At 33.1% G+C, this 17,282-nt stretch overlaps 1 protein-coding gene across 1 annotated transcript in view; it reads left to right on the forward strand.

Moving 5' to 3' along the window:
• The window catches only part of LOC145672770 (XK-related protein 4-like), a 48,876-nt gene that overhangs the window by 13,700 nt on the left and 17,894 nt on the right, over positions 1-17,282 (forward strand). The window contains exon 4 of the mRNA XM_081741931.1: positions 7,701-7,862. Coding sequence (XP_081598057.1) covers positions 7,701-7,862 — 162 coding nt within the window. The remainder of the gene's footprint in view (positions 1-7,700; positions 7,863-17,282) is intronic.

The following is a 17,282-nucleotide window of genomic DNA, read 5'->3' on the forward strand; positions in this document are numbered from 1 at the left end:
TCTACATGATGACATTTTGTGTACACGACTGATTATTAATATGTATGGTAATGCAGTTGAAATGTACGGCCCATTCGAAATTTCTGAGCTTCTCATATTCCGATTTGTGTTCCAACATATTTCAACTTCAGTCCGAGAGTAGAAGAGAAATCGTACCATCTAGTTCTGAATGTTTTCACTAGGTGTCACGAACTCACAGTAGCAGCGCAAACGAGTTCCTCAGAACTGCCATCTAGTTTAAGACTAAGTTACTAAATGAAACGTGATCGAAATAACTATACCAAGATCAAATTTCTAAATCAATAAAAAGTTAATGTGACATTTTCATTATCTAGTGAAGTTATGCATAGTAGAAGCGAGCAATCCTCCATCTTCCCCTCTTGCTAATTTCAACCCTGAACTATTCGAGTAAGTCTTTAATCTTGAACAAAATACGCTGTTTTATAAAAATCGGAGTATTTTAACGAAATTTTCACGCTTAAAACGAGAAGGAAATGGTTTACTCCTTCATTATGGACCTATTCGATCGGAGCCTCTAGTTTTAAAGTCAGTGCGGTTAAAATGAGTCCTCATTTCTGACTGACTTCAAATTCAAGAAGTGCAGGTTGATTTCTTCTTCTTCTTCTTCTTCTTATTATTATTATTATTTTATTATTATTATTATTATTATTATTATTATTATTATTATTATTATTATTATTATTATTATTATTATTATTATTATTATTATTATTATTATTATTATTTTAATGAATGTTATCGCAAGTAAGGATGTATACAAATTTTAAAAGAATCTGATCGGTGGAACAGCATGAAAAATTATTTTCAAGGAATTAGGTCAAACAGAAGACAAGTTGAATGTACTCTTTTTAAGAACTGTAAAGCCAACATTATTTCTTTGTAAGTACTATATGCTGCTCTAAGATCGATATAAACGTGCTATTATCAAATCGTTTCACAAAGCCGACTAAAATTTCGTTCATTGTTATTGGAGGAAATTCTCTTGACTCTCAGGATTTGTTTTGACTTAACAAAAACTTCTACACATTTTTATAGCCGAGTATTTATATTTGGAACATTCCACGTTAAATCAACAAGTCATCAGACTTGACCATCTCAGGTTCTTGTAAAATTGGTGCACAGTTTTATTACAGTGGGAGATGAAAAAATCTCAAATATTACCTCTTTCCTCCTGAAAGTGTTCCTATATAGGGTGTTCAAAAATTTCAAAAAAGGACATTAAATTATTACAGTGATTATTAAAAAATGTCATAAAATGGTTAATATGTGCTCTAGAGACATGGAACAAACACCATTGGAAAGCTTAAAGATTGCTCTACAAATTGTACTATATTTAAAAAACTGTACAATAAAAAATAACACTTCAAAAATTCAAATTGAAATTTGAATTTCGAATTTCGCACAGAAATGTCCCTGTGAATTTGTTCAAAATTGTCTAGATTGTAGTCTCATATGTGTACTAAAACACCAGGAAGTTTCATTTTGGGCACTCAATGGGTCCGATTCAAAATTCAGCATAAACCAAACATTGCAAGATATTGACCATGTGAATATCTGGGTTCAGATCGATAACCATTTGCCAGTAGCTATTTCCCTGCAGCATCAAAGTAATTTATAATCAACTTCATTTGTTTCTTGATGTATTCATTTGAATTTACACAATTTCCACCTTTCGAGTCATATAGAGAGGTATTTCTTTTCCGAACATTACTCAGTACAGGTCATTATTCTTGTTAGTTAGTATGGATGTTTCTAAATTTATATTGGCTACATTGATACATGTTATTTTAGTTCCTTTGTTGCTGTTACAAACCAGTGTTGGGTAAGTTACTTGTAAAAATGTAGCGCGTTACAAGTTACTTTACTTTCTCTTAAAATGTAACGCGTTAGTAACGCGTTACTTGCCCCCAAAAAGTAACTGTTACTTTTAGGTCCGAAACTTTAAAAATGTGAAAAAAATTATGACTTTAATTTTCCGTACTACTATTACTACCGCTATTATTATTATTATTATTATTATTATTATTATTATTATTATTATTATTATTATTATTATTATTATTATTAATAATAATAATAATAATAATAATAATAATAATAATAATAATAATAATAATAAGTATAATAAGTATAATAACACTGTATATAAAAGGCAAGGTAGGCGGTTTGTATTTGAATACTAAAAAGATAGTTGATTGCCAACCTCGATAGTCGTGAAGTCTAGGAGTCAAAGACATTGTTCACGAGCTTCTGAATTTGGGTTGAGGGTCTAGGTTGAGTATTCGGGCTCGAGCCGAACACTGTTAAAAGTTATAGGGCACTGGCCAAATATCTTCAAAACTGCTCGGCCCGGGTTTAGAATTGTCAACGACTCGAGCAGCTCGGCTCACAGCTCATTCACTATCGACCAGAACCGAGAAGTAAGCCGAGCCAACAACTCACCCGACTCCGCTAGAGCCCTCGGCTCATTGAGCCGAACCGAGCAAATGGCTCATCCCCACCAAGCCGAGCCATCTTCTCAGTTGAGCCGAGCCGAGCCGAGCCGAGCTGAGCTTGTTATAAAAAATATCTTGTGGTCTCGTTATCGAGACGAGACTAGATGCAAGTAGTGTCCCATCTCGTGAGCAACACTAAAAGTATTCCATATTACTGTTTAGCTTACATTTCTCATGGCTTTCCTTTTCCAGTGTAATCAGGCCATGATTTCAAGACGACTTAAAACGAACGAGCTATTTATCAAACTCGACTGGACTCGAAACTCGACGCAAAAAAACTGAATCGGCTCGGAATTCGACTCGAGGATATTACCCTTGACTTGACTCGAAACTCGACTTGAATTCGAGTCGAGTCGAATTTTAGCTTGACTCGTGCTCATCCCTATGCGTTAGAAATAATGGTTGCTTATAATTATTCTGCTAAACTAATTATATAATAATAACAATGTTGTTATGTAAAATTAAAAATAAAGAATACAGAGAAACATTACACTACTCTATAATCAACGGGACTCTAGGATAAGCAAACTGATCTGAAAGAACTCCAATATTACATATCATCAGCAAACTATTGTCTAGTAATAAAGTAGGTCTGCTCATCAAAACATTTCATTTATATTAACCCCTTACTGTAAATCGTTAATTATGGCACCCTAGTTGTTGATAAATATTTTCCGCTGGGGCACTTCCGACACTTTACTTTTAAATTCTGTCCACCACCATTCTCAGCTGTTAAGAAAAAAAAATTCTTTCAAAGGTTCGATCAGTAAAATATTTTCGTTCTCCATCTTCATAAAAACAACACCAATTAAAGTAAAATAGACTACCGGTATCATTGCACTTCTAGTTCACTCACTGAATGCATTGATTTGGAGCTGTCAAAATCTACGACAAAATCTTCCAGGTGCTTGCAATCAGTACACGTGATTTCCCAAAGGCTGTCCTCATCTTCAAAAAACAGCAAGTGGCACTACAAATTTATCTGTTTCTCTGTGTGTCTGTGACTGTCGGTCACTGACATACGTAGTTCATGCTCGATTGTTTCATTCTGAGAAATTCACTTACAGGAAAGAAAAATTTGTTTCTGAAAAAAAAAAATACATATATTGTAGTTACTCATCCGAAATATAACGCGAAAAAAGTAACGCAAACTAGGTACGTTACTTAAAAATTTGTAACGCGTTACCGTTACAGTTACTTTGGAAAAATGTAACGCGTTACTAGGAAACGTTACTTAAAAAGTAACGCGTTACAAGTAACGCGTTACTTGCGTTACGTTACTTCCCAACACTGTTACAAACATGTGGAAGTGCATCATTGAAATATGCAAAAGAATTTATTGACTAATTATTTGTGCTGAACTTGTGTGAAGTGATTGTGAACAGTGTCACTGTGTTTCATAACACATTTGATACAAATATTGTGAAAGGGAGGGATATATATATAAGTTCATAGTAAGTTCTGTAACAGCAATCCTGAAACAAAGGAATGAAAATAACATGTATCAATGTAGCCAATATAAATTTAGAAACATCCATACTAACTAACGAGAATAATGACTTGTACTGAGTAATGTTCCGAAACGTGATACCTCTCTAAATAACTCGAAAGGTGGATAATTGTGTAAATTCAAATGAATACATCAAGAAACAAATGACATTGAATATAAATTCCTTTGATGCTGCAGGGAAATAGCTACAGGCAAATAGTTATCGATCTGAACCCGGATATTCACATGGTCAATATCTTGTGATGTTTGATTTATGCTGAGTTTTGAATTGGGCCCATTGAATGCCCAAATTAAACTTTGTGGTGTTTTAGTACACATATGAGACTACAATCTGGACAATTTTGAACAAATTCACAGGGACATTTCTGTGCGAAATTCAAATTTTAATTTGAATTTTTGAAGTGTTATTTTTTATTGTACAGGTGTTTTTCAATATAGTACAACTTGTAGAGCAATCTTTAAGCTTTCCAATGATGTTTGTTCCATGTCTCTAGTGCTAATATTAACCATTTTATGACAATTTTTAATAATCACAGTAACTAAAAAAAAAATGCCCTTTTTTGAAATTTTTGAACACCCTGTATGGGGACACTTTCAGGAGGACAGAGGAAATATTTGGGATTTTTTCATCTCCTACTATAATAAAGCTGTGCAACAATTTTGACAAAAATCTAAGATATTCAGGTTAATTTTGTCATTCCATTGGTTGATTTCACGTGGAATGTCCCATTTTAATTATTACCAGTAATATTGCGTAAAGAGTATTCGTGTTACTGTTAAGAAAAGATAATCAACAATCTGCTAGAAACAGTGTGTTTTGCTATTTACACAATACGTAAATAAACGAAAATTTATTTCAGTAAAAATAACTCAACTATTGTTGGCGATGAATGATACAATTCTTAGCGCCACAGAAGTTCGTTTTTTCGATCTTCTGGAAAATTACGCATGAGAATTTACCCTCAAGTATGTTATCTCGTTCAGCTCAAAGTGATCTACGAAGGAAGATCAGAAACTAACGTTACAAGGGCAATATTTCTGGAGTTTCATTTGTTATAGAGGAATGAGGATTGTGCGGTAATTTTAATGCATGGAGTTGGGAACTGTGCAGAGTTTCAGATGCCACTTAGTTATAAGTAAACACAAATGGCGACTCGTTTGGAAAACTGGTCTTGTGAAGAAGTTCGCTCAGTTATTCGATTTTCTGTGAGCGAAACATTTAACTGCGCCTGAAATTCATCAGCAGCTGGTAGAGGTTTACGGAGAAACTGTAATTTCTCATCAGTACGTCGCAGAATGGTGTCGAAAGTTTGTGGCTGGTAGAGAAAACGTCACCGACGAAGAGCGCAGTGGCCGACCACTGTTGAAGCAGTTTCGCTGGGACATCATCGACTACCCTCCCTATAGCCCGGACCTCGCTTCAAGCAACTTTCAGGCGAAGAAGCACATAGGAGACCATCGCTTCACTTCAGGTGAGGAGACGAAACACTTCGTGACAACGTGGCTGAACGTTCAAGGACAGTTTTTTTTTTTTTTTTTTTTTTTTTTTTACCAAGGGAAAATCTTCAAACTTATCTCATGATGCGATAAGTGCCTCAATCGATATGGAGACTATGTCGAAAAATAACCTAATTTATGTAATATCTGTTGGCTGTATTGGTTGCATGAAATAATATATATACACATTTCACTGTAGGCTCTGCAACCTTACTTTCCGATCACTTTTCGTGTCAACTGGTCTTATCTTTGGGCAATATTTTAGGTAAATAGGTATTACAATTTAAGAGTAAATGTTAATTTCAGGATATATCTCATTAACCATACCTTGACTGTCATCTTGCTAGTGGCATAAAAAAGAGCTTAATGAGGGTATACATTAGGGATGGCCATTTCCGGAAAAAGTTTTCCGGTTTCCGGAAAACACATTTTCCGTTTTTCCGAAAAATTTTCCGTTTCCGTTTTTCCGGAAAATTTTCCGTTTCCGTTTTTCCGAAAAAAATTCCGTCTTCCGATTTTCCGGAAAATTTTCCGTTTCCGTTTTTCCGACAAGTTTTCCGTCTTCCATTTTCCAGAAGATTTCCGTCTTCCGATTTTCCGGAATTTTCCAGTTTCCGGAAAAAATATTTTCCGTTTTTCCGGAAAATGTGGCCATTCCTAGTATACATCAGTATCAATTTTATCACCATAAGTAGCATGGTTCTAGTACAGAACCAAGTTTTGGGTTAACAAATTAATTATTCTTTTTTTTTTTTTTTCATTTTTTCGAAAACTACGAATGAGCATACCACTCACGCATACCATTTTGTTCAACTTAATATCTATCGATTGGTAAATGTCTCATCTTTGGTCAATTTCTTCGTTAAAAACTAAAACTATTATAGATTTTAAAAAAATACGTTGTATTACTAATAAGTATGATTCATTGATTGATCTTTAACTTCTGTGTTTAGAACCAAGGCTATGATACGGTATATACTCCTTAAAATGTAATATGAACCACTACTTATATCTAAGCACTCAACCGGAATTGAACCCAGGATTACATAGTCTGTGCGTTAGTTACTAGGCCACGAAGAGTCACTCTGTACCTTCTAGATGAAATGTGCCAAATCACGGTTTGATTGAACAGTTACTATGCTTTCCTTACTTATTGGAGCATACTCTTCCCTATGGAAGGAAAATTATATTCTGAACTGCGGTAAAGCGATATTTTTTTCTGTCTTTCCCAGCCTCCAAGAAGTAAACTCAATTTTCACCATTCCTTTCGTAAATTTTCATAATTGATTAATGATCAAGACATCAGAACAAAGAGTTTGCTACTTGTTGACCTCTCACCTGAATTAACTTACGATGCTTTGCAAAAATATGAAACAATATTAATAGACAGAAATATAAATATTTTTTTTTCAATATAAGTCATATATGTAGAAAAACTTCTTTTTTTAAATTTTCACAAAGTAAGCTAGGAAAATAAAACATTCCAGTTTCAGGCCAAGAAGACTGTAAGACTGGAAAAGGACGGGTACTATTGAAACCAATACTTCAGAAACGTATAGTAGCAATTCGTGACTTGGTTTCGAATTTAAATGTTTTTTTTTTCACCGAAGCTATATAACACATGAACCTACAACTTAACGAGGAATCCAAAACACATGAACTCCCACCGGAATCAAACCAGAATTCTCCTGAACCGAAGAGAACTATGTTAACCAGTCATAGCCCATATAGTTATGAGGGATGCTTTACCATTTGTTTTCCTGAACATAATCATAGGTTCTGAGCAAGTATTGAAATACTGTCTTCGTATTAGAGATTTACATCCTTTGTTCCTTGATTTCTGCCATAGGTTAACAGGGAAAACTTCAAAATATTTATTAAGCTAGCTGAAAAAAAAAAACTGATTATATTAACACGAAGATATTTTTAAATCCTACACTTAAGCGAAGAGGAAAAAGGTTTATTTTCTAAATTTTACCTGTTTGAAATGTTTAAAAATATATAAACAAATTGAAATATAAGTAAGCTCCTTGTTTTAAGAGGAAATTTATACTCAAGAGGAAAGAAATTATTTGATTTGAGGTTTTTATCTTCAAATGGGAAAATTTAGCCTTTATCATCATTAGTCAAAATGAATTTTTCTGGCTATGAAATGCTTTTTAAACTTCATGTTTCAGATAGTGGGAAATACACCTCATTGTTGTGTACTTCTTCACTTCAATTATCTTGGACTATATCCATGTTTTTGGCTAAAATGTGGGAGAATATAGACGAAGCAGGATCGATTTCAGAATTACCGAAAACATTGTTTAGTTTCTTCTGGCATGAAAGTTTTATCTGTAAGTATTTGAATATGTGCTTCTCGACTATTTTTTTAAAAATTAAATACCCTACAGAACTTAAATGTATATATATATATTTCTGTTGTTGTGTTGCTGTAGGTATTTTTCATTTAATTTATCTTTCTGTTTTTTATAACAATCTTTATATAATCCCAATTTTAATATCGAATAACATATGCATTGAAATTAAAAGATCACAGTGGGACTCGGGAGCACATGATGTATCATGTTATAATACTTCAATCATTACTAAATCATCACATAATATTTAAAAATTGTTTCAGAAAAATCATAAGTGCTTTTCGTATAAAAAAGACTTTGAAATTAATGTTCTGATTTCCGAATAATATTCTGTAATACCATTCTTGAAACTTAGAATGTACAATTTCTTTCTTTCCCTCACGTATATCTTAATTGAAGTAATAAAAAAGCATATATTCTATGAAAAGTATCCATAAGCACTGTATCTGGCAATTTATCAATATGAGTACTTTACCTCACAATTTCTAATGTTTTAGTGATTATTCAGCTTTCAAATAAAATAATTATGTACTTGTTTTCTCTCTCTCTCTCTCTCTCTCTCTCTCTCTCTCTATATATATATATATATATATATATATATATATATATATATATATATATATTGAGAGAGAGAGAGAGAGAGAGAGAGAGAGAGAGATAGGGTGTGCATTTATTATGTAGCCAAAATCCTCATACGTAAACATAAAATAAGTCCATGTGAACATAGGACGAAAAACGCGTTGTTTCAAAGTTACGGGATACCGAAATCGAGAAAATTGTAACTTTAAATCTGTCTAGCTCGAAAACTATGAGAGATATCAACGGCGGTTAAAGACATATTAGAGGAACTAGTACGCTGTCTATCTAAATAACCATGTTTCAGTGTTGAAACGTATCGGCGCAACGGGTTTTATAGAGGGGTTTTTATAGGTTCCGTTCTTCCTCCTCTCTCTCTAAAATCATATGCGCCGGTACAACCCAACTCTGAAACATGATTATTCAGATAGACAGTGTACAAGTTCCTCTAACATTTGTTTAACCGCCTTTGATATCTCTCATAGTTTTCGAGCTAAGCAGCCTCAAAGTTACAATTTTCTTGATTTCGGCATCCCGTAACTTTGAAACAACGCTTTTTTCGCCCTATGTTCATATGGACTTTTTTTTTATTGTTTAGGCGTGAGAATTTCATTAGTGAATTTTGGCTACATAATTATTGAACGTCCATATGATTTTTCTAATGACAAACTCTGAGTTTTTAAAAATTATTGTAACAACAGGTATTATTGCGTATACATATTATATAAATATATGATACTCGTATATCATATAACTATGCAGCAAATATGAAGGACTTTGTGTATTAAATATTGTGATGTGAATATAATTTCAGATTTGTGTGACAATTACATGATTGCTTAAAATATTACTTCATTATTGAATGTAATAGGTAATGTACAGTCATGTCCAAAATGGTTGTCGCATATCTATAACTTTCTTCTTGTACGAATATAATATGATAATGATTTTGCAGGGTGCTTTTAATACTGATACTATGTGTATAATCGGGAAATGTATATTTGTGGTAAATTTCATAGGAAAAGAATTATAAATACGAAAATTAGAATGTGTAAAACAAAATGTTGCTAAATGGACAAGAAAGTTTTTATTTTCTTGTCTTATTTACTGCTCTTTTCACATGAAATTTTCCACAGACATGGCTTTACCGATTAAACACGTACTAACATTATAAGAAATACTGGGCGAATTCGTTATCAAATTATATTCCTACAACAACATATTTATAGACATGCGACAATAATTTAGGACATGAGTGTACATAAAGAAATATATACGTGACATATTGTTATTCAAATTAATATCCATTTTCGAATAGTTTGAGATAAAATTACTATTTTTTATGGCTAGTAAAAATAATATATTAAAAATATAGCATTACACAATCTTTTTCAAGAAGAAAAAAATAATAGAGAAGGAACAGTATTTAAAAGGTAAACTAAGGTGTAGATGGAAAGATAATATAAAACAGGATTTTAGAGAGGCAGTTAATAATAATCCAGCGTGGATTAGCTGAATACAAGATAGAATCCAATAGGAAAGTTTGTTTCTGCGCTAATGAATCTTCAAGTTTTTTAAAGTCATATTGTTAAGTTACTTAATTTAGTTTCCAGTGGTGGAAATATAGATCCATACTTTCCAGTTTATTAGGCTTCTGTTTTGAATTGCGTTAAGGCATTTACTAAATGAATCTCGTTTTACATAAGCATTACCAACAGTTAACTGTAGACTAAAGTCAATGTTAATAACGTGAAATATATAATTGATTGATGCAATTATAAAGTAGGCATACGACTAGAAATTCCCTGAAAACTTGCGTTTAGATAGATAGATAGCTGTACAGTGCAAAATCCACATAACGTAATGAGGGTTCAAGCTGCTTTTAATGAGGAAGGGCTCTGCCAGTGAGTCATTGTGGTTCATCATGTTTTCACTACATGTATTTGGTGGATATGGAGCGATTACAGCAATATGTACACTCATGTCCAAAATGACTGTCGCATATTTATAACTATCTTGTAAGAATATAATTTGATAATGATTTTGCAGGTACTTTTAATACTGATACTAAGTGTATAATTGGGAAATGCATATTTGTGTTAAATTTCATAGGATAAGAATTATAAATACGAAAATTAGAATGAGTAAAACAATACGTTGCTAAACGGACAAGAAAGTTTTATTTTCGTTTTATTGTTCTTATTTACTGCTCTTTTGACATGAAATTTTCCACATACATGTCTTTGCCAATTATACATATACTAACATTATAAGAAATACTGAGCGAATTCGTTATCAAATTATATTCCTACAACGACATATTTATAGACATGCAATAATAATTTTGGACATGAGTGTACCTTGTGTATAAATGCACTATATAAAGGAGCTTTTAACGGATATACATTATCAGATAGACGATATTTTTAGTACAAAAAAGCTAGTAGAAATGTAATATTTATATACTATATACTTTGCATACTAATAAAATAATTAAAGAAAATATACGCAGTTAATAATAAGTATCGTGTTTTTTATATTAGATTACGACCTGATTTTATGTTATATTAGAAACCTGAATGTAACTTTTAAAAGTGGATAATATTTTGCAATTGTGTCGATAAAATGAACATGGTTGAGATTTTCTTATTGCTGATGAAAGATAATTACATTTTCTATGATAAGTAATACTGTTCTTTATTCATAAGTTCTTTCAATACTAGATGGTAAGTATAGCTATTGCCATCTTTGATGAAGGAAATCAGGTTCGATTTTGATGGACGTACATGGTTTAGATGCAGTTTTACTTAACATTAAGGTACGTATCTCATGCACTCTCAATGCTGAAACGGACGTTATATTCCAAACAAAAGAACAAAAATTGGTACATAAACAATTAATTTATTAGAAAATATTTGTAAGAGAAATCTTCAGATGGTGGGTAGTTTTGTAAATTTTGAGAATATATATATATATATATATATATATATATATATATATATATATATATATTTGTTTTGATATATCTATATCACAAAAATGAATGCTCTGTGATATGATCACTTTACTGTAGAAGCTTTAAGAAAACATAACTGAAAGAAGTGAGAATCCCCATTAAAAATTTTGGCACTTACTAAATAATAGACGTGCACCAAGATTAGTCCCAGAGAATGTTTATATTTTTAGCTTTGTACGAATTCTTATTCAGATAAAACTCTGAACAAAAAAGTAAAGTTAAGGATTTATATTATCAAACTGTGTTGTAGTTTCGTCATTGTAGCAACACCTTTATCGATTATAATGTACCTGATAAAGGCGTTTCCATTAAGTCGAAACTGTGATACAGTGTTAGTGTAATTCTTTAACTACACCTGCTTTGTTCAGAGTTTTACTTATCTATACGTAATTGTAGATCTTCTGAGAAGAGTAAAATCAAGTGTGAACACTAAAATTCTTACTTATTTGAGAACTTTACAGAAAATGAATGCTATAATAGGAAGTATTTTCTTACTTTTTTTGTTGAACTATAATTTTTAATTATTTTTTAATATACACTCTGTAAAGAAGAAATAGCGACACCTCAATTTTTACAGTAACTTACACAGAAAACCATTATTGTGGCCCACTAGAAAAGAAATAAATGGAAGGAAAGAGTAGGAGAGCTCTTTTGCATTATCTGTAACACTTGTGATGTGCACAACAACGTTTGTCAATTGTTTGTGTATCAGTAATATTCCCGCTAGATGGTACTGATAACGCGCCGCAAGTTATTGTATTGAGAATTCAGGATTGCAATTGTGATGTGTAAACCAATTTAAACGTCATTTCGTGAATTCTGTGTTTTCTTATTGTTTGGAGTGTCAAGTGACAGTTTTGTTGTTGGGCAGTGTTGTTCTTGTGTGGTATTATTGCTGTATGTAGACTGTAAACAAGTAAAATGGGTAAGAAATGTAACTTATCTCCATGTAAACAAGGCGTAATTCTTGCTTTGCACAGTGAAGGTAAATCCCTTAGGTAGATCGGTGGAATACTCAAAATCCACCATTCAACAGCAGGAAGAGTAATTCACAAGAAAAAGGAGCATAACAAATCTTCACTTCGCCAACACTGTGGTAGAAAAAAAAAAAAAAACATCACCTAGAACAGATCGCAAAATGAAGTCAATAGCACTGCAGAATCGAGGAATGAGTTCCCGCCAACTCGTTTCTGTAATTCAAGTTGACATTGGAATTGCAGTTAGTCATACAACTGTGTTGTCTCGACTGTGCGAAGAGGGTATTACGAAGAAAAAAACACGTAAGAAGCTGAAGCTGACAAAAGCACACAGGGTAGCGAGACGTGAGTTTGTGAACCGATATGAAAGTTAGAGTGAAGAGGACTGGAAGCATGTAGTTTTCTCCGATGAAAAGAAATTTAAAATAGTGGGAAACGATGGTGGTATGAAGTTGTGGATTCGAAGGGATGAGGAACTTAAAAAGGATTGTGTTTCAGGGACGCGAATGATGGTATGGGCTTGCTTTACCGCTAAAGGCGTCGGAAGGATAGAAATATGTGAAGGTTCAGTTAATGCACGAAAATATCTCCAAATTCTGGGACGTAAAGTTCCCACAACAGCTACAGACTACTTTTCTGGGGAAAATATGGACTACTTCGTTTTCCAGGACGATAATGCTTCATGTCATCGAGCAAAAATCGTTAATACGTGGTTCAAGGATATGAATATTCCAAGACTCTGCTGGCCTCCAAACTCGCCTGACATGAATCCAACTGAAAACTTGTGGGCCATTATGAGCAGAAGGTTGAATAACAAGACTTTCTCGAATAGGAGGGAACTCATAGAACAGATAATCTGGGTGTGGTTCCATGAAATTGACGTTGCACTCTGCCATAGACCTGTTACCAACATGCCTCAACGATTGGCTGCACTGAAAAGAAGGCTATGGAGGTCACACAAAATAATAGTTTACTGTGTTGTATCTCTTTATATTCAGACATTCAATTTTTTGGTTTTGTATTGTTCTTGTTGTCTTCCTAACTTTTAGGTATTACTTGCTCCACAATGTCTAAAACACACATAACTACTAATATATGCATATAAATTCTTTATAGTCATTCCAACAAGCTAAAACTATGACATATGTATTGAGAATGGACAGTTCATTACAAATATCTAATGTGATATTATCAAAAATTCATGTAGAAAACAGTTTTGGTTAATGAATCTTGAGAAAACCATATTCGAGCAATGTCACTATTTTTTCTTGACAGAGTGTAATTTTTCACTATAAGAGTTGTTTTCCCCTTAAATTAGGTTAATTATTGAACTACACATGTATCAATCTTATTGCAAAATCAGCCTCGTTACAGGCACGTAGCCAGGATTTCGTGAAGGGGGGGGGTCTGTGACATGAAATACTGTCATCACACCAGAGTCTGATCATTCTAAACTATTTTACTGAAACATAGCCTATATTGGTTCCTTTAACCAGGATTTCGCAACAGAGGGGGTGGGGGGAGGAGCGTGACACGAAATACTGAAGGCCCAGGAGCTCGATCAATCTAAACTACTTTACTATCAACATATATTGGTTTCTTAGGACAATAAAATGAGGATATGTTGGTAAGTATTCTAATAACGAACTATGAAGAAATCTCGAGTAAAATAAAAAAAAGTATTGAAAATGATTAAATAATATTTATGTCCTTCGTCTGGTTATTGAAATATAACAATTTTCCTTTCATTATGACCTCCACTATTATAAAAAGTACATATTCACTACTAGCAGCGTTCACCCCGCTTCGCTGCGGTCACCCCGGAACGCAATAAACTTTGTTACTTAGATAATTTTTACTTTTTCGCTTTCAAATTGCAGTAAATGTTAACATTATAGCGCCTGTCATTTATGTTAACCCGCCGAGTGACACGGTCATGCGGGTTGCATATAAATACGTTTATTTTTATACCTATGATGAACTAACAAAGGATTTGTACGTTATGGACACTTGAATGGTCAATTATCTCAAGACACTGGTAATTAAAAATTAAAGTGATATGATAAAAACCATCTAGGGTCCAAATCCTAATAACCCCCCAAAAATGAAAGAAATTGGTTCAGCCGTATTAGCGTGATGAGCTAACAAAGGATTTGTGCGTTCTCTTTTATATAATAGATTATAAAAAGTATGTACTCAATAATGTCTTGTAAAATATTTTGCAATATCTGCGTTCCTTTTTCTGTGGAATCAAATATTAACAGAACTTTCTTTCCACATATATTTTTGTTTTTATTATTCCGTCAACTACTGTCTGTTTCAAATAACAGATTAAAGGAGCAGTAAAAAATTGTTTTTGAAATAACATGTTTGATACTGCAAGGATGCGATGACGAAAAATTATGATAAAAAATGTCCATGCTGTTACACAACGGCACTATACTTTCGGAAGCTTGAAATCTCCCTGACTAGTAGCAGAAATTCTGAGAATTCCGTAACTTTTCTAGAAATTACAAATTCCCTGTCTCTTCCAGGATATCTCGATCACCTCGCCACCATGTATTGCAAGTAAAACAAATCTCTTCATAAGAAAGAGTAACCAAAATCTTCCTATAGTTTTTTTCTCTTTTTTTTAATTTTTAACGCTGATCCTTCTTTTTCTCATTTCATTTTGTTTCATCCTTCCTTAATTTTTTTCATTTCTGGTCTCGAAGGGGGGCTCCAGACCCCCCGGACCTCCCCCTCATGGCTATGTGCCTGCTTGTTACAAGTACAATTGGTTTTAGAAAGAGTCAACTTTTGGAAAGAAATACACTAAAAATAAAATTAAGTTGAATAGGTTCTTTTCCAACAACTTCGTAAAGTTCTGTAACTTTTTAATATATTGTTGGAAAGTTGTTCGATTTACAATAGGGTAGAAAATGAGATATGGACCATCCATCTCAGCATTTGTCACATATACTTTTCCAGTATCAAAATCTCAGGACAGATAGAGGAAGCTTACTTTACCTATCTTTAAATAAAAAAAAAAAAATTGAAACAAGCCAGACTTTTATATTTTCATAGCTATTTTTGAAGCATTGGCGCGTAGAGTACATTTTGACAAGCCATGGGAGTTTTAAATAGATTGTTCTCGGCCTAACAGATCCGTGAGAATCGAGACTTGCGGGCAACCGGAAGATCATGCACACGAATCTTCTCTTTACAACACAAAACAGGTATGCGAAAGGCAAAATAAGCCGGTTCCTACCACTTAAAAGAAGTGAAATTTGCAGGATAGTAATCGTTTCGATACGATAATATCATAGAGTACGTTATTCTAAATTTCGTACCATATAGAAAAAATACGTTAGTGTTGTGTATATGTAAAAACACAGAAAACATCCATCATAATTTTAATATCAAATCATATGTTTCCTCTTTAAAAAATAAGAATTATTTGTTGTCATTCAACAACATAATGTTGTAATATGTAGTCAACATAAAAATTTAAATTCGCAAATATACATTAGCGATTTTTACACCTACATGTTAATAATTATACCATACTTTAGATGTATTTTGAATAGTATTAAATTATTGCATTCAGGAAAAAAAGTACAAAATAATTCCTACTCGAACTCAAAAACGTTTTCTTGAAATCCTACAAATCAGTGGTCAGCCAATTAAATTGCATAGTCCATACAACAACGTGTAACTGTTGTTCGAACAATTCAGTGTCTATACCTACAGGGACTTTGTAATATAGTCATTTGTGCAACCACTAATCTCTGTTCGATACACAGCCCAGTTGCGCTTTTTGGCTTTTTGAATCTCATGATACAAATTTCCTATCTTAATTCATATTTGAATCTCTTTTTTTCCTTCATTTTTATCATTAGGTTACATTTTAACTATGGAATTGCAAACTTCAGAATGAGTAGGCAGTGGGGCTACTGTAAATTGTTCTCAGCATTCCAATAACCTCAACTACTGCAATATATTTAATAGTACTTTGGAAACGAATTGAGCTTACTTAGGTAATACAGTATGCGGCAAAACAATCTATACTAAAATCACATCGTTTATATTTATTTATTTATTTATTTATTTATTTGTTTTAAAACATAATGAAGCATAAGAAATGTCAAATGGATGTCAATGAAGAGTTACTCAACATATTTTGAAAATTTAAGAGGAGTCGCACAATATATCATGTATTCCAAATGTTGCTCATTACGTCGCACACATTCTTCATACTGGTCCTGTAAATCGATGAACATGTTTGTAAACACAGTTTCTGGAATGACAAAACAAATGATCGACTCTTCTCTCGTAACTCCCGTGTAGTAGTAGGGGGTTATCTATTCGGAAAATTGCTTTTTTCAGAATACCCCATATGTAGGAATCTGGAGCTGTGAGGTCAGGGAAGTTGGAAAGATATGGAAACTCCGTTCCACAAGGGCAAGTGACTCACTTTCAGTGTGGGCAGAAGCTCCGTCTTGCTGCATCCGTTGTTATTGTAATGACAGATTTTTGGTGCGGTAAAGATCGTGCAAATCATGCAAAGAATAGGTCAATAATCAACTGTTGAATGATGTAGCGATCAAGATACATATGGCTTTCATTACTGAACCATATGTTGCTGATAAAATCTTCATCTTCATATACCATAGCTAACACTCCGGAGCAATACAATAGACTTACGCGCTCATCTCCTGGGGTGAGACGCTGCCCCACACCGTATGAGCGGAAATAATGCTCGACAATAAACACTTTCTACCCTGTTATGATTATATTTGTGCCAATTACACATTACGCTAGTCCACACAGAACTGAGCACACATA

Source organism: Thermobia domestica, chromosome 16 (genome assembly GCF_964235325.1).
Source record: "Thermobia domestica chromosome 16, izTheDome1.hap1.1, whole genome shotgun sequence".
Taxonomy (NCBI): domain Eukaryota; kingdom Metazoa; phylum Arthropoda; class Insecta; order Zygentoma; family Lepismatidae; genus Thermobia; species Thermobia domestica.